We start from the raw sequence: 23007 nt of genomic DNA, 5'->3' as shown, positions 1-23007 counted from the left end.
GACCCTTTTTCCAAAGACAAAAATGGGGGCAGGGCTCACGCCTTTAATCCCGGCACTCAGGAGGCAGGGAGAGACAGATCCCTGAGTTCAAGACAGCCAGGCTACACAGAGAAACTCTGTCTTAAGGGAGGGAAAGGATCGTAAAAATACAGTAAATACAAACCTAATGACCTGGGTTAATTTCCAGGATTCACGTGGTGGGAGGAGAAAACTAACTTCTAAAAGTTGCCCCTCTGACCTACACACGCATAAGCATGAACACACACACACACACACACACACACACGAATTGTAAAAAAAAAAAGGGGGGGAGGGATTAAGATGATCAAAATATAGTATCTACATATATGAAGTGTCATAATGAAATTATTGTTTTACACAATAAATTGTAGGGGGGTGTGTTAGAGCTGCGGAGTTGCAGAGACACCCTAACTTAATCAGGAAGCCAGGCTATACTTAGAGCCGCAATAGGACAGCTCTGGAGGCTGGAGCTGCAATGGGACAGCTCAGCCCTGGAGGGAAAGTGTCCTGACCTACAGGAAGCCAGGCTATCTGAAGCAGTTGGAGGTGGTTTCCCGGAAGGCTACAGCAATCCTGCTTTTCTGGAGAGTCTGCTATGGCTGAGCCCTGCTCTGTTCCCTTAAGGGAAAGTCTTAGAAGAGCTATCTGCTTCTTCTCTCCCCCAAGATGTTACTTCTTTAACTAACACTCTGCTACAGGGGAAGCCCCTTCAGAAATGTAGCAATCTTCTTGGGCTCTGGCAAAAAAAAAAAAAAAAGTTACTTTTTCTGCTCAGCTTGGCTCAGCCCCTCTTAGGGAGCATCCCAGCAGGTTCTTCTGTTCTGCTCCGCCTTGCTCAGTCCCCCGAGGTTCCTCCCAAGGACAGATAAATGTCAGCCTCTAACTGAACAGGGAGAGAGGCTTACGTAGAACTTCTTAGAGGTGACGCTTTCCCAGGGAGAAGAGGGATTGGTTAGTTTTCCCTGCTCAGGGATTGGTTAATTTAGTTGGTCATGACAGAGACGGCTCTGATTTCATGGCCAAACTGTGCTTTTTTTTTAATGGTCCTTTTTAGCCTTTTGACTCTAATCTTAGGACCAGGGCATATTTTTTTATTTTTTCACTGGTTCTGATTCTAGGGACAAAGTGTGTTTCTTTTGGCACTGGTTTCAGAGTCAGGGCATGTTTCTTTAGTTCTGGGTTCAGGGATAAAGATATTTCTTTCCCTGGCTCAGGTCTCAAATCCAGGGTGCTCAGTGATTGGTTGTTTTCCTGCTCCAGTTGTCCCTTTTACCCTACATAAATGCTAATCATTTTCTTTTAAAGTTATTATTATTATTAGTTTTTCAAGACAGGGTTTTTCTGTGTAGCCCTAGCTGTCCTGGAACTTGCTTTGTAGACCAGACTGGCCTGGGACTCACAGAGATCTGCCTGCCTCTGCCCCCCATGTACTGGGATTAAAAGGTGGCTAATCAATTCTTATTTTAAAAGTTAATTCATTGAAAACCACTTCAGAATGTAAGGCACAAAACACAGGCTGGTGTAGCCTCTTGGAAAGCCAAACACAACCTCTTTTAAGCTCCAAAGTTCTATCAGTGGCCACACCCTGAGCCAGCCCTGGGGAAGTGTAAGTCCCTCATGCAGGCCGTGTTGGGACCTAACAAAGGTCACATATTCCTGATGGTCAAAGTGGTCAAAGGTGAGAGGCGGAGTGGGGCAAAGGTGATAGGTCAAACCTAGGCAGGAAGTCTAATAGCCAAGGAAAGAGAAATGGGGACAATGTCCCCTCATCCCAGCAGGAAGAGCCATGGGGGAGGGCAGAGCCTGGACCTGAATCTGCAGCCCAGCCACAGGGAATGAGGCTTGAGCCCCCAGTCGGTGGTGGACGATGGACGGTGTGTGGGGTTGGCTCCTGAGTACACGGGACACCTCCTTTTCTACTCTGGTGAAAATGCTGCCCTGCTGTGAGCTTCTGCCTGTGTTCTGCTGGCTTTCCCAGAACATCTCTGAGTCTCTGAGTCATTCAACCCAACCACAGGGTTTTAGATCAAACCCTGTCCCTGAGTCTTAGAGACTCAAAAATGCAAAATCATTTTACTATCAACCAAAAGAGAACCAGCATTCTTTTTTTTTTTTTTTTTGGCTATTCAGATCAAGCTCATTTACTGCTCTGCCTCCAGTTCCAGATCCTCCCGCTTTAACATCCCCAATTCTGGGACCACAGGCACCAGTGTCTACCAGAAGAGAGGATCCAAGCTGGGTAAGGAGGTATCCGCACTCTCATAACTCAGAAGGTAGAAGCCGGAGGACTGGAATTCAAGGTCATTCTCAATTATACTGTATAGGAGGATTCAAGATTAGCCTAGTCCACTTGAGACTCTGTCTCAGAACAACAACTCAACCAAATAAACAAAAACACAAACAACAACAACAACAACACACACACACACGAGGGCTAGAGAGCTATAAAGAGCACTTGCGGCTCAATGATGAGGACCAGGGTTCGGATCCCACAGCCCTGTAAACAAGCCGGACAACTCCTCTAATTTACAAGGCACACACACATAAAGGACTGCAGCGGTTAGATGGGAGAGGTACCAGCTCCCAAATCACGACATAGAGGCTTATTAGTTTTGAACGCTCGGCCTTGCTTAGACACGTTTCTAGCTAGCTCTTTTTAACTTAAATTAACCCTTTTTTCTTTATCTGTTTTGTCTCAGGGCTTATTACCTTTCTTACTTATTACCTTTCTTAGTTATTACCTTTCTAACTTTCACTGCTTCTCTCTGTCTTGCGGTCCTCTTCCTGGCTTCTTGTCCCTGGCATGTACTTCATTTTCTCCTCCTTCTGGTCTTGTTCTTTCTGTTGTGAGCCTAGATTTCTTCTCCTATTTATTCTCTCTGCCCGCCAGTCCCATCTGCTCTGCCGAGCTATGGACTGTTCAGCGTTTTATTACACCCATCAGGTGCCTTGGGCAGGCAAGGTGAAACAGATGCAATTATCTTTTCATAACTAAACAATTGCAGCATAAACAAAAGCAACACATTTACACTCACTCTGCAGCATAAACAAATGTAACACATCTTTGCCTAGTTAAATAATATTCTACAACAGGGAGGGGAATTTATGTGTCCACAAGTTATCTGCCTGGGACACCTGGACGAGCCTCTGGACTAGCTACCGCCCAGCACGACCCCCGCCGCTGGCCTCAGGCTCTGGGCGCCGCAGCTACTGTGGCTCCCGGCAGGCACGCTGTGGCTCGCTGCCCTCCCCGCCCGCGGCAGGCAATGCAGGCGACCTGGGGAAGCCGCGGACCCTGCACCCGGGGGGCCAGGATCTGGAGAGAGCTGTCTGGTTTCCCGGGTCTGGAACGGAGTCGCCGCACCTGCCGCAGCCGGGTGGAGCGCCACCCATGACAGGACCCGCCCCGGGCCCGCCCTCCCAGCCTCCCCGTGTGGAAACCGGCAAACTGCTCGGCGACGGCGGCTCGGCCTCAGCGCGATAGGTAAGCAGCAGTGGGGCGCTCGACCCCGCGGTGCCCTTGGACCTCGCAGCCCTGAGCTTCTCGGGGACTCGCTCCACTCGCGCTCGCTCTGAGTCCCGGCTTCCTGCTACCCGCCCCACTCCTCTCCGACCCGCAGTCAAATGAAGGGGCCGAGCCAGACACCTCCTCTGGTGCGGTGCCAACCAGCGACTCCATTGGGGAGACCCCCTCCACCTTTGCGGTCCAGAAACGGGGGGGGGGAGTTAAGCGGGGAGCTCCTACTCCCTCTTCCCCTCTCGCACGCCCGGGCGCCTACTCTGCGCTTCCCCAGATTGCGATCACCTCATGTGCTCGAGCGCGGGAAGACCTTCAGAGAGGGTCCTTCCTGCCCTGTCACCTTTGCGCAGAAGGGACAAACCAGGGGAAGCCTTGTTGGTGGGGGCCGCTCGGAGCCCTTGCCTGCTTGATTCCCCCCTTGGATGCTTGGCACTTTTGAGGGGTAGAGAGCCAGTTCTGTGGTATGGTATAGGGACTGTATGACTTACTGTCACCAACTTCCTGATTCTCTTCCTCACTTGTTCCATACCTCATGAAGACTACAGGGAGAACCCTCCTGTTACTTGCCCAAGGGCCAGTCATCCCAGACTCCAGACCACTGCCTCTGTGGACACTGCTGATGATAACTTGCCCACAAAGCTCAAAAAGGAAGCCCTGTCTTAAGCAGGAACTCACTGCAGTGGTCTCAGGGAGAGCTTTAAGGATTGCACTCTGAGCTCATCCCCAGACCCACAAAGGCAGGCACTGGCTGACGTTAATGACTCTAGACACACTAAAGAACCTCCAGGGCTATGTTCACTTAACCACAGATGTGCCTGCATTCCACAGGCCCTCCTCTCCGCCCGACAGGAGAGTCTTCCCTGTCATCAGGAAGGCTAAGAAGGATGAGCTGGGCAAATTCATGTGATGACTGCATCAGGGTTCTGAAATCTACTTCATTCAAATTATCCAAGAGTCTGCGTCAGCACAGGCATTCCCCGGCGATGCCACGTGCTTCAGGAACCCAGCGGTGACAGGAGAGAGCTGCTTCGGGGTTACCAGGACCAAAGAGCACGACAGGACAGTCAAAAGGAAGTATAGAGCAAGTGAAACCGAGGGAAACTGGCTGCTGGGTAATCACTGCCCACAGCTGGTGCTGCCTCCAGCACCCGGAAGAGTCCAGGAAAGGGAGGCCCCGTGGGTGTCAGGAGATCATAACTATCTTAGCCCAAGTTCAACTGGGAGAAACCCAGACACGGATGCGATCATAGGTTGAGTTCTTGTAGCCACTGTCCGGAACAGAAGTCAGGCTAGGGAGGGGCAGCGCCGTGTTCACCTGAGGCTCACAGAGGGAGGTAGTGGTGGATAATGAAGGCTGCCAGCGGCTGACTCAGCGCTTGCTCCCACTAAGGTAGCTGTTTAACCTTGGCCACATCATGTAAACTCTCGGGGTAAGGAGTAAATGAGGAGGTGCCTGTGGAAGTAAGTGCTAGAGCTGTAGGGACCAACCCGACATAAGATGTGTCATGGCTCTGGACAGACATGAGTCTTGGTGTGAATCTGCTTTTTCCTAGCTGTGTGCCCACAGTCAAGCTAGTCACTCTGTGCTTCACTTTATTTCCAGGTAAAACAGAAGGTCAGAGTTGGGCATGTAGCTCAGTTGGCAGAGTGTTTGCCCAGTGCGCATAAGACTGTGGGTCCAGTCTCTAGCATCGCAAACACTGGGCATGATGGCGCACGCCTGGAACCTAAGCACTGAGGGAGAAGGAGAATCGGAAGTGCAAGGTCATCCTTGGCTAGGTAATGAGTTTGAGGCCAGCCTGGACTACCTGAGACTCTGTCTCAAAGCAAAAACCAAAACCAACACCAAACAAAACAAAAAACATAACTTATGTGAGGTTTTTGTTTATTTTTTCTTTATTTTTGTTTTTTCAGATGGGGTCTCTACATAGACCTGACTGAGCTGGAACTCACTATGTAGACCAGGCTGGCCTCAGACTCATAGAGATCCATCTTCTTCTGCCCCCCCCCCCCAGTGCTGAGATTAAAGGCATGCACCACCACTGTATTCTCAGCTTCTCAGGAGGATGCGGCAGAAGGGTTGCTTGAGCCCAGGAGCCAGGCTGAAGCCGAGCCTGGGTGACAGTGAGGTGATCATAGGCGTGTCCTTGTGGCCAATATCTTTGTTGCTTGAAAAAGCAAGTGAAAGATAGTGATAGCATTGCCCTAAACATCCCCCGGGGCTGATGGATGTAATCCAGTGTCTCCAGTTCTGGAAGTGAAGCCGAGTACCACAGTGGGTGTTTGGCTGTGCCAGAGTTCGGGTGAACTTGGCTCTTCATATACCCTCAGTCTTTCTTCTGGAAAAGCCCAAAATGCCCGTTTCTGGTCAATGGGATGAGAGCGAGCGTTTCAGTACGCAAGAGGTCAAGTGCAGGGCAGTGCCTGTCTCAGTGAGGATCTCAATGCTGTAATTGTGCCTTGTGTGGTAAACAAGGATGGGTTCGGCCCAGGGAGAAAAGAGCTTTGAGAATGAGTCCCCTGGCACCTGAGAGCCCTGTGGGGCCCAGTTACTCTCCAGTACCCGGCCTAGCCCGGCCTGAGTCCTAGGGAGAGATGTGCAGCAAGAAACCCCTTCTGACCACAGCTCTGCATCTAATGGCAAACAAAAGACAGATAGGGAAGGAAGTTACTACATACACATACACACACACACGTGTATGCACACATACATACACATACTCCCCTGCACGCATGTACACTCACACACATGCACACAGATGAGCATACACACATGCACACACACATACATACACATACTCCCCTGCACGCATGTACACTCACACACATGCACACAGATGAGCATACACACATGCACACACACATACATACACATACTCCCCTGCACGCATGTACACTCACACACATGCACACAGATGAGCATACACATGCACACACATATATACACACACTCCTGATCACACACACACACCTCAGTGCGGAGGGATGGATACCTGGCCAAGCTGTCAGAATAAGAAGCTTGAGAAGCAGGGTTTAAGGGTACAGAAAGCAAACAGGACGAAGTTGTCTGGATGTGTTGTTCACTTTCCTCCATGAATCTAGTGGGAAAGTCCCACGTGAAGAAAGCAGGACAAGTGAGGAGTGAGTGACTCTGGGGACAAAGATGCACACTCAACTCCCGAGGGCAGGGACACACCTAGGGAACCTTGCTTTCTTCTTTGAGAGATGGGTTTCACGTAGCCTAGGATTGCCTCAACTTCTCCACGTAAATGGAAGTGACCTTGAACTCATTTTGATTTGATTTTATCTTGTGTCTGTGAATGCCTTTCTTGCCTACATTCACGTGCGTGTGCCATGTGCATGCCTGGTGTCCATGGAAGGCAGAAGAGGGCAGTGGGTCTCATGGGACTGGGGTCACAGGTGGTTGTGAGGCACTAAGTCCCTGCAAGAGCAGCCATGCTCTTAAGCACTGGGCCATCTCTCTAGTCCCTGACCTTGAACTCCTGGTTCTCCTTAAAGGTTGAAAACACAGGTTTGGGCCACCACATCCTACTAGGAAGAGCTCTTTTTATTTGTTTTTAATTTAATTATGTGTGTGTGCCAGAGAGGAGTTGGGTTCACTGGAACTAGAGTTGCAGGCAGTTGTGAACCATCAGACGCGGATGCCAGGAACTGAACTTAGGCCCTTTGGGGGAGCAGTGAGCTGTCTTAGCTGCTGAGCCACCTTAGGAAGGGAAAGAGAGCCACACCAAGCGTCTGGTTAGCCTGGAAGGTAAATAAATGCAGATGGCAAGCTGACTGCTGGATGAACCTGCCCCGTTAAACAGCCATAATCTAAAGAAACGTGGCCAGGGCTTTGCTGATCACGAAGCAAAGGAGTCAGGCAGGTACTACATCTCGTCCTCCAGGGCGAGGACAGTTTTTTATGACAGTTTTGGGGGGAGAGGAAGGGCGCTCATGGGGAAGGGGAAGGGCACCCAGAAAGCAGGACATAACCAGCAAGGGCTTGGTTACCTTGGTACCTTGAAGGGATTGAACATCACAGATCTTGGTGTGAACCAGGAATTAGGGGTGCTTCTGGAAGCACTGGGGAACTGCTCAAGTCAGCGGGCTGCTTGCAGGCCTGAGGGCGGTGGCAGGTGGATGTTTCCAGCCATCCTGAGCAGGACTCCTGCAATCAGGATCAGACTGCCCCGAGAGAAGAGAGGGTCGAACTTCAGCTCCCCAACTTCTAGCTCCAGCCCTTAGAACCATCTGTCCCGTGACCCCCAGCTTGTCTCCTCCTATCCACCACCAGCCGACAGATGGCAAAACTCAATTCAAACCCTAGGAGGTTAGAGAGGCCTAGCTCCCCCACCCGAGATCCTGGGGATGAAGCCCGAGAGCTGCTGAGCTTCCTGTTTAGTTGCCTGCTGTTCTGATTTCCAGTGGGTTACGCTTGGGGTAAGACGACAAAGGTGTATCAAACGCTTTTATGCCAAACACTGATTCTGTTACACAGTGGTGAGAAACTGGTTGTTTTTTCAGTGGAAAATCTGTTTGGATACGTTTAGTTCAACATTTTCTGTAAAGCCAAAATGAACCTAGACGTGCTAGCCGCAGAAATAACTCAGCACACAGCTCTGGGAGAGCGAGCCCAGCACATTACTGTAGTGCTGGTGTTCAGGAAGAGCCAGAGTGTCCGTGAAGGTGTAACTCAGGGACAGGGGGTGGAAATGTCCCACTGTCCTGGGACAGGGAAGGAAGGCCCTAGAGACCATCGGGTCATCTTCTCATAGTGTGACTGCAGGGGAGGTAAGGCCACTGGGCTTGGTGAAGCGAGCATGTCATCGTGGATGAAGGGACAACCATTTGGCTTTACAACCTTGGAGCGCCCTTCCCCCTCCAGGATCTTGAAACCAACCTGTTCCGTGAGGTCCACCTGCCTACACCAACACCTTGGTGAGCCAATTAACTTGAGCAAATATCCTGTGGGGATGGTGTGACAGCTCTCTTCCTGCAGGCCACAGAAGGCCACGTCTCTCACCTCCTGGAGGTGTGCGGTTCATTTGCATATACAGGAAGAAACGTCATTACAAAGAGGCCACCTGGCTATGGTCTGGGTGGCTGACCCTGCCTTTCATGAGAGCCAAGACCTCACTTGGTACTTCCTAGTTTTGACATCTTTAAGCATGGAATCCCTGAGTGGGAGTTGGAGAGAAGGGAAATGCAGTAAGGGGGTTTAGGAGTGGAGGAGAGGGGCAGAAGAGCCCAGGCCCTGGAGCACCGCCATCGGGAAGGTGAGGGAGGCAGGAGCATAGCAGAGCTCTGAGAACCCAAACCAGGAACTGCTCCTGGGAGCTTCTAGCTGTGCATCTGGAGTCCAGTGGAACTAGGCTCACCGACACAAGGCTGCTGCATACCCAGATGGCAAGCTGTTTGTGGCAGCAGAAGGCCACCTAACTCAAACACTCATTCCATCAATAACAGGCTGGGTCACCTACTCATTCAGACTTCGCAAGTGACAGATGGTAGAAATGGCATGGCCCTCAAAGTCCAGGAGTCCAGGTCCCTAGCAGGGCATAGAGCCACAGTTGACACCGGCAGATTTGTGTCATGATGACAATGAAGAAAATGGAAGTCAGGAGGCCAGAGCTGGAGGTGTGGTTCAGTGGGAAAAGCCCTTGCCTTGCCCTGGCTTAGATCCTCAGCACTGGGGGCGGGGGAAGGAGAAAGAGAGGAAGACAAAGACAGGTTAACTCTGCTTTAGTTTTGTGAATCTTGTATAGCTGATTTTTCGTATTACTTTACTGAAGATGGCAGAAGATCAGAGGAGACTCTCCTGGAAGAGGGTTGTGTCCCTGAGTTTTAAATGTGTGGCTACAAAGAAGGCATTTTCCTAGACCTGGACTCATATCAGTGTGGCAGGAGAGCTCAAAAGTCTCCCAGCAGCTTCCACACACGATGGCATCACAAGTGTAAAGTGTGTGCCGTAGCGAAAACTCCCTGCAAATGTGATTGTTTAACTGCTTACTTCATTGAGAAGTATACATTTTGGAGAACACATTTTAGTTATTATTTTATCCCATTGCATTGCCCTTTTGAGACCGGTCCTCACGTGACCCAGGCTGCCTACAAACTCAGTGTAGCCATGTGACTTGAACTTCTGAGCCTCCTGCTGTCGACTCCTGAGTGCTGAGATTACAGATGTCTCAAGTTTATACAGTGCTGGGCCTCGCGTGGCTAGACAGGCTCTTGACCCACTGAGGTCCATCCCCCAGCCCAAGTTCTGATATAAATCAAGTAATGTTTGTCACCTTCAGTAAGATAAAGTGTTAAATTTTAATTATTCAAAATTCATAAACTAAAAGCAAAAATAAAGTTTTCCAAAGATCCTTGTTGAATCTGTAGCCTTTACACCTCTGAAGTTACTAAAGCTAAGAGCTGTTCTGAGACGTTGATCCATGCTGTAGCCATAGGTAATAACGGAGAGGAAAATATAATAAAACCATGCGATGCAGTTTTGGGTTTTGTTGTTGTTTGTTTTTGTAGCGCTAGAGACATCACCTGCCGGGCAAGTGCTCTACCATTGAGCTATGTCCCCAGCCCAACTTGGTTTCTCCTCTTCTCTTTTTAGCAGTCGCTCACTGTATAGCCCTGGCCTGGAACTTGCTATGTAGCCCAGGATGCTCTTAAATTTTTAGACATCCACCTGCCCTGCCTCCTGAGTGCTGGGACAAAAGATACACCGCCGCTATAGCTGTCTTTTTGCATTCTGATCTTTTTTTTAATTAATTTTTATTTTATGTGTTCGACTATTTTGCCTGCATGTATGTGTTTTGCATGCATGTCTGCTGCCCTTAAAGACCAGAAGAGAGTTCTGGATCCACTGGAACTGGAGTTCTGAGCACTTGTGAGCCCTCATGTGGGTGCTGGGAACAGAGCCAGTGTCCTCTGCAAGAGCAGCAAGTGCTCTTAACTGCTGGGCCATCTCTCCAGCCCCTTCCAATGTCCCTCCTGCCATATGCTGGCTATTTAAAGACTTTTTTTGCAGTGACCGATTGAAATCAGTATTGGGGTAGCCTGGGCTCTGCTCTCTAGAGCAGCAAGGGAGTGAGTGTGTGCTCTAGCCCATCCCCCATGTCTTCCTCAACTAGGACTTGGGGTATCTTGGCTCTGAAAGTCTGATGAGCAGTCCCAAGGGAGGGACAGACCTGGGAGTGGACGCTCCCTGGCAGCCACAGGCTGTGAGCACGGTAGGGAGCGGCATAGGTCCTGCAGAGCCCTGAACTCAACCAGCTACTACATTAGGGGTTATTCCTTTCCCAGGGCTCAGGGGCACAACTCCTGGCCCTTGTTTGCCATGATTCTAGGACTGCGTCTGCATGGAGCAGGAACCCTCGACCCCGAAGCCCTGTGGCATCCATGAAATTGATATTTCTCCGGGACTATCTTCCTGTTGCTGGCATGCTGAGCTGACAGTGAGAACAAGTCCTTTCCTGCCAAGTCTAATCACAGGTGTCTCGTTTCATTTCAGGATGTGGTTAGAACCTTGAGGAACTGCAGGTTCCAGAGAGAGCGCTTTAGACGGCCGGACTGGATCCAGAGAGCAGATGTTCCAGAGGAGTTCAGTTTAACCCAAGGTCTGTTTCCCCAGGGAAGAGAAAAGGAGTAAAGGTGTCCACCTCTTCAAAGGACCACACTCAGCGCCTGGATGAGGGTGCTGGAGTGACGGGTAACTCCAGGAGGCCTTCCTGGAGGAGGTGAGTCCTGGCCTGGCTCTAGCTAATTACTGCAGTGTTACCATGCCCATGTGTCCAGCTGTGCCCACTCTCATGCTGGAGTGGGAAGTAACCAGAAAACTGTCCTGAGTGCAGGCTACACAGTGGCTCAACAGACCTAGCCCAGGTACAGAGCTCAATCTGCTCTCGATAGTCTCTAGACTGAGGTCTGCAGCTCAAGCAGAGCCCTGGAGCTGGCCCTCTGGGTAGCTCAGGCCCTGGGAAAGAGCCTCCACACACAATCTTGCTCCTTTCCTTGAAAACTCTGTGAGACCTGGAGGGAACCCTGCCTTTCTCAGCTGTCTGTGCTGTTCGCTACCTTTTACTTTCAATAGCTTGAATAGGTAGTACCATGCGGCTCGCAGTACGGTGTGGGCTCGCAGTACGGTGTGGCTCGGAGTTCGGTGTGGCTCGCAATACAGTGTGGCTCACAGTACGGTGTGGCTCGCAGTACCGTGTGGACTCGCCGTACCGTGTGGTTCGCAGGACAGTGTGGTTCGCAGTACGGTGTGAGCTCACAGTGCAGTACAGTGTGGGCTCGCAGTACAGTGTGGCTCGCAGTACGCTGTGGCTCGGAGTTCAGTGTGGCTCGCAGTACGGTGTGGGCTCACAGTGCAGTACGGTGGGGCTCGCAGTACCAGATGGCATTCAGCGCTCGCTCCTCCCTGGCCTGCCCTGTGGAATCACCTCTTCCACTTAATTTTGTTTAATTTTGTTTCTATTTTATGCATATTTCGCCTGAGTGTATGTCTGTGTAGCACAGATATCTGGGTGACTGTGAAGCCAGAAGAGAGCACCAGCTCTCCCAGAACAGGAGTTACAGCAGTCATGAGGTGTCATGTGGGTGCCGGGAGTTGAACCTGGGTCCCTAGAGCACCCAGTGTTCTCAGCTGCTGAGTGTTTTCCCAGGACTGCCCCACTTCCTGGGACCTTCACAACCCTTGGGGAGAGGCGTTGAGCCTCACACCCCACTGTCTACCTTTGTGTCCTACCCTAAGACCCAAAAGAGTTTTGCTGGTGCCACTTCCGCCACTGGCAGGGCTGCTCCCTGGGTCCGATCTCCGGGTCCCTCTTACCTGGTCACCCAGCTGCTGAGCAGCTGCTGCTCACGTCATCAGCCACCAGCTGGATTCCCCCTCCTAGAATCCTTCCTGGAAAACTGCTCCCCGTTTCTCAAGGGCAAACAGCGTGAGGGCTTCACCCCAGCCAGCTTTTGCGCTTCTCTGAGCTCCCACTCCCCTCGTCCTGGGTTGCTCACTAATTGGCCGTTCCAGCTCAGCCTTCGATAATGCTCTTCACTTGAAACATGCTAAACTTGTGCAGACAACTAAGGTGAACTCGGTGCTCAGCCCAAGCTCCCCCCCCCCCCCCGTGTGACGTCTTGGCCTTCCTCCATCTGGCATTCCCTATAAACTCCTCCTCCCAACTAAGCCCCCCCATGCTCCCTCCCTGAGGGGAGGCCTTACTCATCCTTGCCCTTTCCGAGTCCCTCGCACATAGTAGGTCTTCCACTTATAGCAACAGAGTCAATAAATGTCTCTCATAGCCTATATAATCCTTAATACAAAGCAGGAATTTAAAACAAGATTTGTTTTTATTTTGTGTTATGGATGTTTTGGTTGCAAGTAGAGATGTGCACCATATGCACGCAATGCCCTCCAAGGCCAGCAGAGGGTGCTGGATCCCCGGAATGAGTTGTCAGCTGTCCTGTCTGTGTTGGGAACTGAATCCAGGTCCTCTGCAAGAACAGCGAGCACTCCTAACTGCTGAGCCATCTCTCCAACATCAAAATAAGGATTTCTCTCATTTATTATTGATAATGCTACGAAAGAAATCACTGTCTCCGCAGCAGACTGAGCTTGCTGGCCATTGAGTCTGTGCTGACCATGTATTCTCCATGTACAAGGGACTCCCAGCACCAGGCTTCCCGCAGACAGACCTGGGCGCAGCGAAGAACACTAAGCATCTCAAGCAGAGTCACTGTTTTTTTTCTCAGAGTAGACTCAACAGGTCTTGGGTGTGTACTAGGAGGAACGAACGGGGATGGGGACGTAACTGTCATCGTCAGCCCAGGGTCACCTTAAAGCAAAGGGTGCCAGGTGCCATGCCGTGGCTTTGGCCAAGGAACAGATGCCTGGGGGTGGTGATTGCCGGGAAACTGCACAGGGCCTTATTCATTGCAACGATAGAAGTACCCGAGGGCTTAGAAAACGACACCAACTCGGCCGTAGGTTTTGCATACATCACCTAACCTAATCCTCAGCACCGCCCGAGTTGGGTGTTGGCAACTCCTAGTTTATAGATGAGGAAATCAAGGCTTAGAGGGATAAAATAAATCTCCCAAGGGTCACCTGTGGCTAATAGCTGAGACTATTTTTTGAAAACTGACTGTGCACACTGATAAGACGGCCACACTTCTGAGAAACATTTCCTTTCTCCCTTAACCCTGTACCAGCTATAGAGGTGGCTCCTCTAAAGGGGGCCTGAGCCTGAGGTCGCATCTCTTGACACCAGCATCCATCAGCTGGAGACTTTATACTAGCTTAGCTCCCGTAGAAAACTCTCCATATTCATCCTCTGACTGGGGTGCTGCCTGGCCAACCCCCTCCCTCCTCACTCCACCCTCTTACCCCTAAATCCCCCTCCCTCCTCCCTCCACTCTCTTACCCCTCAACCCCTCCCCATGCCTAGTACTGCATGGAAGGTGTTATCATGGAATAGAATTTTAGATTAAAAGCAGCAGCAACAACAATTTCATCTGGAATTAGCAACATGTGCTCATAATCTCAGCTTGCGGGAGCTGAGGCAGGAGATCAAGGGTTTTAGGCCAACAAGTTACATAGTAAAATCCTATCAAAAAATAAAATAATTGCCAGACAGTGGTGGAGCATACCTTTAATCTCAGCACTGGGGTGGAAGAGGCCGGTGGATCTCTCTCTGGGTTCGAGACCAGCCTGGTCTACAGAGTGAGTTCCAGGACAGTCAGAGCTATACAGAGAAACCCTGTTTCAAAAAACAAAAAGCATGGGGGCTGGAGAGATGGCTCAGAGGTTAAGAGCACTGACTGCTCTTCCAAAGGTCCTGAGTTCAATTCCCAGCAACCACATGGTGGCTCACAACCATCTGTAATGAGGTCTGGTGCCCTCTTCTGGCTTGCAGGCATACACACAGACAGAATATTGTATACATAATAAACACATATTTTTTTAAAAAAAGCATATACATACATACACACGCATACATACATACATACGTACATTCATACACACACATACATACGTACATTCATACACACATATACATACATACATACATACATGTTCTAAGTGAGTAAATACAGAAGAAACCACTTGGCCCTCGGGCAACAGGAGTTTGAGCTCCATGGGCCCACCCATATGTACATTTTGAGGGGCAAGGAATTTTTGACAATCTGAAAAATTAACAAGTGAATGTAGAAATGTATTTTAATAGATATATCATGAATACATAAAATATATGTCGATAATGATGTATCTGACACAAAAGATATACAAACCTATTGTGTGTGCATGTTTTTAATTGTCTCTCACAGTCCAGGTTGACCTTGAACTTACTAGGTAGCTGAGTATAATCTTGAACTTCTGATCCTCCTGCCTCCACCTTCTGGGTGTTAGGAGGACGTGTATGCATCACACTCTGTCAACTAAGCTCCGCCCCTGCCACACGAATCTATGATTGTGAGAACGTGGGCACACAAGCACGCCGTGTCCGTGTGCGAGAGGAGAGCAGCGCTGCAGAACTGAAGATGACCGTGCGATCAGTCCCAGCTGGAAGCGGGCGCAGCTCTGTGAAGAGTGCGTTTAGACACGTGAGGCCTCCGCGTGACTGAAAAAGTCGTAATTGCATAGAATGAACTGCAGGATTACAGCACTGAAATCTATATGCCCTACCATGTGACAACCTCGTTGCTTCCTCTCCTGTGCCCCTGTGGTGCTCAAGTGTTGGGAGTAGCTGCTTAAAATTGTCTCCATCTGAGCTGGTCATCCTTCCAGGAAATCTCACATGATACACAGAAATCTTTCACAGCTGGTGTGTACTGGCCACCATACAGAGTATACATGTGATCTTTCATAGTTGGTGTGTGCTGCACTACACAGAATATACAGAGTATACATGTAGTCTTTCACAGCTGGTGTGTACTGGCCACCATACAGAGTATACATGTAGTCTTTCACAGCTGGTGTGTACTGGCCACCATACAGAGTATACATGTAGTCTTTCACAGCTGGTGTGTACTGGCCACCATACAGAGTAAACATGTGATCTTTCATAGTTGGTGTGTGTTGGCCCCCATACAGAGTATACATTTGTATTAATTGATTACTATTGCTATTAGTAAGGCTTCCTTCCAGTCAATAGCCACTGAAGATAGTTTTAGGGGAGTCGAAAGTTATGTTTTCAACTGAATAGAAAGTTGACACCCTTAGCCCCTGCATTGTTTTCGGGTCAACTATATTTACAAAATACGTATCAGACATAAAGACTTAGAGTAGCGAGGTGTGGCGGGGCACTCCTTTAATCCTAGCACTCATGAGGTGGAGGCAGGCAGATCTCTGTGAGTCTGAGGCCAGCCTGGTCTATAGAGTTAGTTCGAGGACAGCCTTGTCTACACTAGCAACCCTATCTCAAAAGAAAGAGAAAGGGATGCTGGGTAGTAGTAGCACATGGGTTTAATCCCAGCACTCAGGAGGCAGAGGCAGGTTGATCTCTGTGAGTCTAAGGCTAGCCTGGTCTACAGAGCGAGTTCCAAGACAGGGCTGTTAAACAGAGCAACCATGTCTGTGTCTTGTGGGAAGAGAAGGAAAGAAAGAAAGAAAGAAAGAAAGAAAGAAAGAAAGAAAGAAAGAAAGAAAGGAGGGGGGAGGTAAGATACTGCCCACATCAACATCCGCCTCCAGAAAGAAGAACGCATTTTCTAACTTTCTAGTCCTCATCTGTTTATCTCTAATTGGTATTTCTTTGTACCTCTTTTTCTTTTTCCCCTACCCCCAATAGCCCTGGCTGTCCTGGAACTCGCTGTGTAGACCAGGCTGGCCTTGAACTGACAAATATCTGCCTGCCTCTGCCTCCCTAAAGGCGTGATCCACCAAGCCCGACTCCTTTATACATTTTTGTCTTTCTTCAGAAACATGGCTTTCTTGTTCTTAGCCTCTTTATAGCTTTACCACATATTTATACGTACAGCACCATCTCTAACATGGGCGTATTTTATAGTTTTCAGTAAAGGGAAACACTGTCTTTCTGCAGCTTGCCTTTTTACCCCACTGCTCTGGAGCGCTTCAGAGAGGTGGCTCATTCCTTCCGCGGCTGCAGAGAGCTTCGCGGAGTGGTAGTCTCACACTTCACCGTTCAACAGCTGATTATTCATTGCTGCCGCTTTTGCTCAGTGATGCCACAGACATTCTTGCCCAGGCCTCCAGGGTCACACAAACCAGTTTATCTGACGTGCAAAGCGGTCCATGCCTATCATCCCAGTTCACAGGAGGCTGTGGATTAGGAGTTGAAGGCCAGCCTGGGCTAATTAGCAAACCCTGTCTCAAAAATCAGAACAGCTTGGAATGAGACTACAGGGGGTTCATGGAGTTGCTGCCCGTCCCATTCTCTAAGTCAAGGCACCGACAAGTGTGTTCCAGCTAAACTTTATTTTAGTGACAAAGTGTTTCCCAAAGTAGTTTCCTCCCAGCAGGAAAGACCGGGACCCGGTTTTCTCATTTATAGCAAAAGGAAATTTAGATGCCAGGATGCTGTGGCCGTGCACGAAGGGGACGGGCACACTCACCTCGGAGTCCCCAGCCCTCCCCATCTCTGCAGTGGCTCATGTCTCTCATATGCCCTCTTTTCTCAGGCTGAGGCCCCAGGCGTGGCCACCCTGGCATAGCAAGCTATTTCCAAAGTGACGTCCAAGACTTGGTACCGACCCTGCTTGGGTCCTGGTCAGGAAGATGAGGCTCCTCCGCAGACGCCACATGCCCCTGCGCCTAGCCATGCTCGGCAGCGCCCTCATGTTCTTCCTCTTCATCCGGCCAAAGGAAGTAAGCAAACGGGAGCAGCAGGCCATGGAGAAGCCTTGGCTGAAGTCCCTGGTAGGCCAGAAGGACCATGTGCTGGACCTCATGTTAGGTGCTGTAAACAACATCAGAGATGCCATGCCCAAGCTGCAGATCAGGGCTCCGGACCCCCAGCAGACTCAGCTCTCCACAAACCACTCCTGCCTTCCTGGGTTCTATACCCCTGCTGAGCTGAAGCCCTTCTGGGAACGGCCACCTCAGGACCCTAGCAGCCCCGGGGCTGACGGAAAACCATTTCAGAAGAAAGAATGGACCCCTCTAGAGACCCAGGAAAAGGAAGAGGGCTATAAGAAACACTGCTTCAATGCCTTTGCCAGTGACCGCATCTCCTTGCAGAGGTCCCTGGGGCCAGACACCCGACCCCCTGAGTAAGTAGTGTCCAGAACTCTCAGAGGAGACCAGAGCTTTCCCAGAAATGTGGCCAGGAGTTGTCAGAAAGCAAGCCAAAGGGAATTTGAGAACAGGCAGGGATTTCCTCTTCCCTTTTGCTGGCCAATTGCCCTGATCGCAGGGGCTGGAGCTCAGGAGTACTATGGTCAGGCAGGGGCCATAGGGACCTGTGAGCTGAAACACAGCTGCGGAGGGGACAGGATGTAGAAGAAGAACCCAAGGCTGCCGGCCAGGACCTGGCACAGGGAACCGGGAGGGGCTGGGACAGAGCTGTGGCTTCTGCAGCCCTCAAGATGCTGAACCTGCTGCTGCCATCTGGGCCTCTGGTACTAATTTGAGAGAGGGGATGTATCCTGACTGCTGCTGTGGTAGTCCAGAAGGTCCCCACACCACCCTCTTGGTTCCCTCTAGTGAAGGCCACAGGTCCGTAAGTCATTCCAACTTGAAGCCACTTATGCTCTTGATTTTGGGAAGACCCACACTTGGATCTTAGAGCCGCCCTCCCCTCTAATGTGTGCCCCCCCCCCGTAATCACACTGTGTCCTGATAATTTTTTTTGTCTTTCACACTTAGCCATTGTCCCTTCTAACTAATGAGTTGGAAAAAAACAAGAGGCTCCACTAAAAGTCATAACCTTAACAGGCTGCAAACCTGGGCTTCCCCGGACTTGAGCCAACAAGGTGTAGCTTGGCCATCAGGAACCTCTCAGAAAAGAATGACGTCGGCATAGGGGCAGCCAGAGCAGAAAGCTGAGGAGGCTCCCCAGCGGTCTGACAACATCTCCCTGATAAACAGGAGAGCATCAGGAAACTGAGTCTGATAATGCCAGGACTTAGGAGGCTGAGACAGGAGGATTGCCAGTGTGAGACCAGCCTGGTTTACACCGGGAGACCCTGTCTCCACAAAACGAAAAGGGTGGTCAGCTGTGTGTTCCCTGGGATTCGGGTCCCTGACCCTTACGGTGTCTAGATGGCAGGATAGCCGGGTGTCACGCAATGGTTGCTGGGGGAGACGGTGGGGGAAAGGTCCCAGGAAATTGCTAGAGTCAGATGGCGAGGAGTCTGGAGAGGGTTTCTAGAGGAAGTATGAACTAGAACTCTTAGGAAGGACCTTTATCTTACTCTGAACATTTGCCCTTAGTGACTCAGCCCTCTGAACAGTCACACCCTGTGCAGTGTCCAAGGTGCAGAGAGAGGCAGTTGTGGGAACACCTGGCCTGAGAGAGAAATGCAGTTGCGAGGAGGGGTGGTGTACCTGAGCATCCTGGGCGTGGCTTTGGACGGGACTGCACCGAGGGCGGGAGGATGGAGCCACGGAGTAAGAGCTATTCCCAAGTACAGGCAGGGAATGGCGATTGGTGTGTTGGGTATGGGGGATAACAGGAGCTGGGGGTAAGGGAGCTCTAGACAGACCTCTCTTTCTTTCCCCCCTGGAACTCCTCCCCTGCCCCAGGACTTAGAGAGTTTGTATGTCCTTCCGTTGTTCCAGGTGTGTGGACCAGAGGTTCCGGCGCTGTCCCCCGCTGCCCACCACCAGCGTGATCATTGTGTTCCACAACGAAGCCTGGTCCACTCTGCTGCGCACAGTCTACAGCGTCCTGCACACCAGCCCTGCCATCTTGCTGAAGGAGATCATCCTGGTCGATGACGCCAGCACAGAGGGTGAGGTTGGCGCGTCTGCGTAGGGGCAGAGTCCAGGGGCCCTCTGAGGAGGCCAGGCCTCTAAGGACCCGTCTCAAGACCAGGCGGGAGCGGGGCACACGGGCCACATTCCTAGAGCCTAGAACTTATCCGCACCACACGTGGCAACCTGGGCCTCCGAGGTTCCCTGTTTGCTCTCGCGGGCAACCCTAACTCAGGAGTTAAAAGGAAATGGCCAGCGAGCGGCTTGGCAAGTTAGTGCACTTGGCTGCCAAGCCTGGTGACCTGAATCTGAACCCTGAGACCCACGCACTACCAACCAACTCTACCTGAGTGTTGTGATTTGAGTGTGTGTGCACAGGCGCGTGCAAATACAAACACTAGATAAATAAAGGAGGAAGAGGGGAAGGGAGGGAAAGACGGGGCCTGCTGGGCAGGGCAGGGCAGGTGGCTGGAGGGCCCTCCTGGTCTCCCTCTGATTCTGAAGGCTCCCCCCTCAGAAGCCTTTTCTGTCCTAAATGTTAATAGGGGAGACTGCTCAAGTTTTCGACCTCCCGCCAGTTCCAGAGTGATTGACTTGACCTAGGCACCAGTTAGAGGGGAAAATGGTTCCCTGAGAAGGCTCATGAACCGTTCAGAGCTCATGGGCATAGGGCCTGAGCGCTCCTTCAGCAGACAGTGAAATGTCATGAAATGATGGGGACTTGAAAGTCCAACCTTGAGGATTCTAATTCCAGCCCTGACTGCGCTGGGCCGCTCTGAGTTCCAGCTTCCCTTTTCTACAAATGGGCACCCTTGACTCCTGCCTATGGGAGGTGAGGGTGTGAGACAGGTGATGAATATGATTTGTGGGCTGCAGGGGATGGAATGGCGTCGCAGGAGAGCTCCCTGTGAGTTTGTTTTCCTCGCCGTGTGGGAGTGTGTAGCCCTGAGATGTTCTGTTTGGTGTGACTGTGACTGGCTGATGATGGAGGCTGTGCTGGAGCTGGGCCTGGAAGGATTGTTAATCCCAAAACCACTACCACCGTTTCAAGCCAAATCTGAAGCAAGCTTTATTTAAATACCGGCCAGGTGGATGGGCTGTGGCTAGATTCCTGAGAAATGGGCCAGAATCACGGTTTGTGGTGGCGTAAGAAGGAAATCCCACAATTCATTGCATTTCCCATCAGGTCCAATCAGAGGCAAACATATATCCTGAAGTACCTCCATCCTGTGTGTGAACCTCCTGCCCATCAGTGGTCAAACACATCCATGCAGATGGGTCAAACAAAAACATGTGTCTTGCTGCCTCCCATAGACAACAGTTCCCAGCATTGCAGGAGCTGTCTGTCCTGGAGCAAGGGGCTCACAGGTCAGAGGCGTTTTTGTTTCATGGATCTCTGAGGCACAGTAAATAGGACTTGAAGTGTAACTTTGGCTCTCACAGAATGCGTGTCTGAGGAAGGAGCAGCAGGTGGTGGGCGTTCCTGGGAGAGAGAGTAGCCCAAGCAGAGCTCTAGAGACAGGAGTCTGTTAAGAAGACTGAGGGTGGCTGCAGTTCAGGTTTGCCACGGATCTGAGAGTAACAGGATGTGGAGGTTTGCGCCTTGTTGGGATGCTGTGTTCAAACCAAGGACTCTGTAAGCAGGTTCTCCCTCTATCGAAGTCGTAGTTCCTTGTCCCGCCGCTGTGACCAAATACCTAACAAGGGGCTGGAAAGACGGCTCAGCTGTTGGGAGCACTGGCAGCTCTTTCGGAGGACACAGGTTTGGTTCCCAGGTTAAAGTTCTAGTCCACTGTGGTGGGGAAGTCACAACAGCAGGCGCCTAAGGCAGCTGGGCACACCGCATCCACAGCCAGTGACGGTCTGTGCTCAGCTCGTCTTCTCCTTGTCCTGCAGTCCCGAATGCCAGCGAATGATGGCAGCACAGCAGGCCACTCTTCCTGCCTCTCTTCACCGGATCAAGAGGTCTGGAGGGTCATCATTCGGTGATCCCAGAGCCTGTGAAGTTGACAGAATGAGCCATCACACATGTTGAAGTGGCATTCATGCCCGGGCTCAATATATCTACTTAAAAAGAGACGAGGCATCACTGTGGACCCGTGCTCATGCCCCATGCTACAGCCAGAGCCCCCCTGTCTCTCCCAGCTGCTCTAGTCCTGGGTTAGGGAAGATCCTTCAAGAATATGAGGGCAGAGGGAGAGGCCGCTGGGCATAAGTACTACTGAAACCTCTTGTCTAGGGAGCTCTCTCTTTTCCAGGGAAGACTGGCACTTGGCCACACAAGTATCGAGGTTGCAGAAGGGAGGTCTGGTGGGCAAGTGCCTGGCATGTTAGGTATCTGGGAAAATCAAAAACAAGTTAAAGGCTCCATGAGGGGAGAATCAGGGCACAGTGACAATCAGACTGAAGCAAAATCCAAGTCTAGAAGTATAAACAGCTCAGTGTCTCTCTGACCTCTGGAACTCACGGTCTTCTGGGCTCCAAAAGGCCCATTTCTCTAGCTCACGTTCACAGCACACGTAGCTCCTTTGTGGGCTCAGGCTAGCTCCAGCCCACAGTTCCTGCTGTCCTCCGTGGCTGTCGTATGGTTCTGCGTTTCCAAAATGCTGGGGTCTGTGCACAACCGGGCTGTGCCTTCATCAGTAGCCTTTCTCAGGTTCTCTTCTGGGACCCTGACCAGTCCAAGCCTCTGCTGTTCTCTGTGACCCCTTCAATCCTGGATTTCTTCTGAAACCGTGGCTGCACCTGTACCAGTGATGTCCCCTGGCCTCTTTCAGCGTCGAGCCTCAGTTCTTCCCCATGACCCCGTTATGTCTTTAAAACCAGTACCCTGTGTGACTCTTCCACATGACCAAGTTCAGCTGGCTGCCAGTGCAGAGGTCCTGCCTCGGTCTTCTCTGGCCACAGCTTCCCAGAAGAGTTCACTTCCTGGTCCCGGCCTCTTGCTAATCATAGCCGAGTCTTTGGCTCTAGCTGACTAGAACCACAGATTCTTAATTCAAAATATCTCATGGCCCTAATATAACCTTTAAAGGACTTCCCTCTGAAACTTTGCAAGCCAGTCTTCTATCGGCTGCTCTGCTCTGAGCGTTGTCTTCTGAGCTCCCATACCAGTTCCGTAAGCTCTCAGCACTGGATGACTTTTCTAGCCAAGGTCCCACAATTCTCCCAAAAAGCATGGTCATACATCACAGCAACACCCCACTCCTGACTCCAGTTTCTGTCTTAGTTAGGTTTTCTATTGCTAAGAAGTGTCTGGGAAAGGAGAGGGTTTATTTCACATTGCAGTTGTTGCCCAGCATGAAGGGAAGTCAGGACAAAAACTCAAGGCAGGAACCTAGAGGAAGGAGTTGAAGCCAAGGCCATGCAGGAACACTCATACAGCTTGCTCAGCCTGCTTATATAACCCAGGATCTCCTGACCAGGGATGGCACCAACCGCAGCGGTCTGGGCCTGCCCACATCGACCACTAATTAAGAAAGTGTCCCATCGGCTTTGAAGCTCAGGCTGATCTTTTGGAGGTGTTTTCTCAATTGTTGATCCCTCTAGCCTGTGTCAAGTTGACAAAAAAGAAAAGAAAGAAAAA

General features: G+C 50.8%; 1 protein-coding gene across 3 annotated transcripts in view; it reads left to right on the top strand.

The window, feature by feature from the left end:
• The first annotated feature begins 3261 nt into the window (after positions 1-3261).
• Galnt6 (polypeptide N-acetylgalactosaminyltransferase 6) overlaps positions 3262-23007 on the top strand; it is a 40339-nt gene continuing 20593 nt past the window's right edge. For 2 of the 3 annotated variants that reach the window (XM_075960685.1, XM_075960687.1), the window contains exons 1-4: positions 3443-3505; positions 11058-11163; positions 17186-17776; positions 19287-19459. In XM_075960685.1, the coding sequence (XP_075816800.1) occupies positions 17283-17776; positions 19287-19459 (667 nt within the window). In that variant the 5' untranslated portion in view covers positions 3443-3505; positions 11058-11163; positions 17186-17282. Of the gene's footprint in view, positions 3506-11057; positions 11284-17185; positions 17777-19286; positions 19460-23007 lie in introns of all 3 variants that reach the window. The other variant, XM_075960686.1, reaches the window with a different exon arrangement.

The sequence above is a fragment of the Microtus pennsylvanicus genome, chromosome 2 (assembly GCF_037038515.1).
Source record: "Microtus pennsylvanicus isolate mMicPen1 chromosome 2, mMicPen1.hap1, whole genome shotgun sequence".
Classification (NCBI taxonomy): domain Eukaryota; kingdom Metazoa; phylum Chordata; class Mammalia; order Rodentia; family Cricetidae; genus Microtus; species Microtus pennsylvanicus.
Note: the sequence above shows the minus strand (reverse complement) of the source record. Positions and strands in the feature narration are given on the sequence as shown.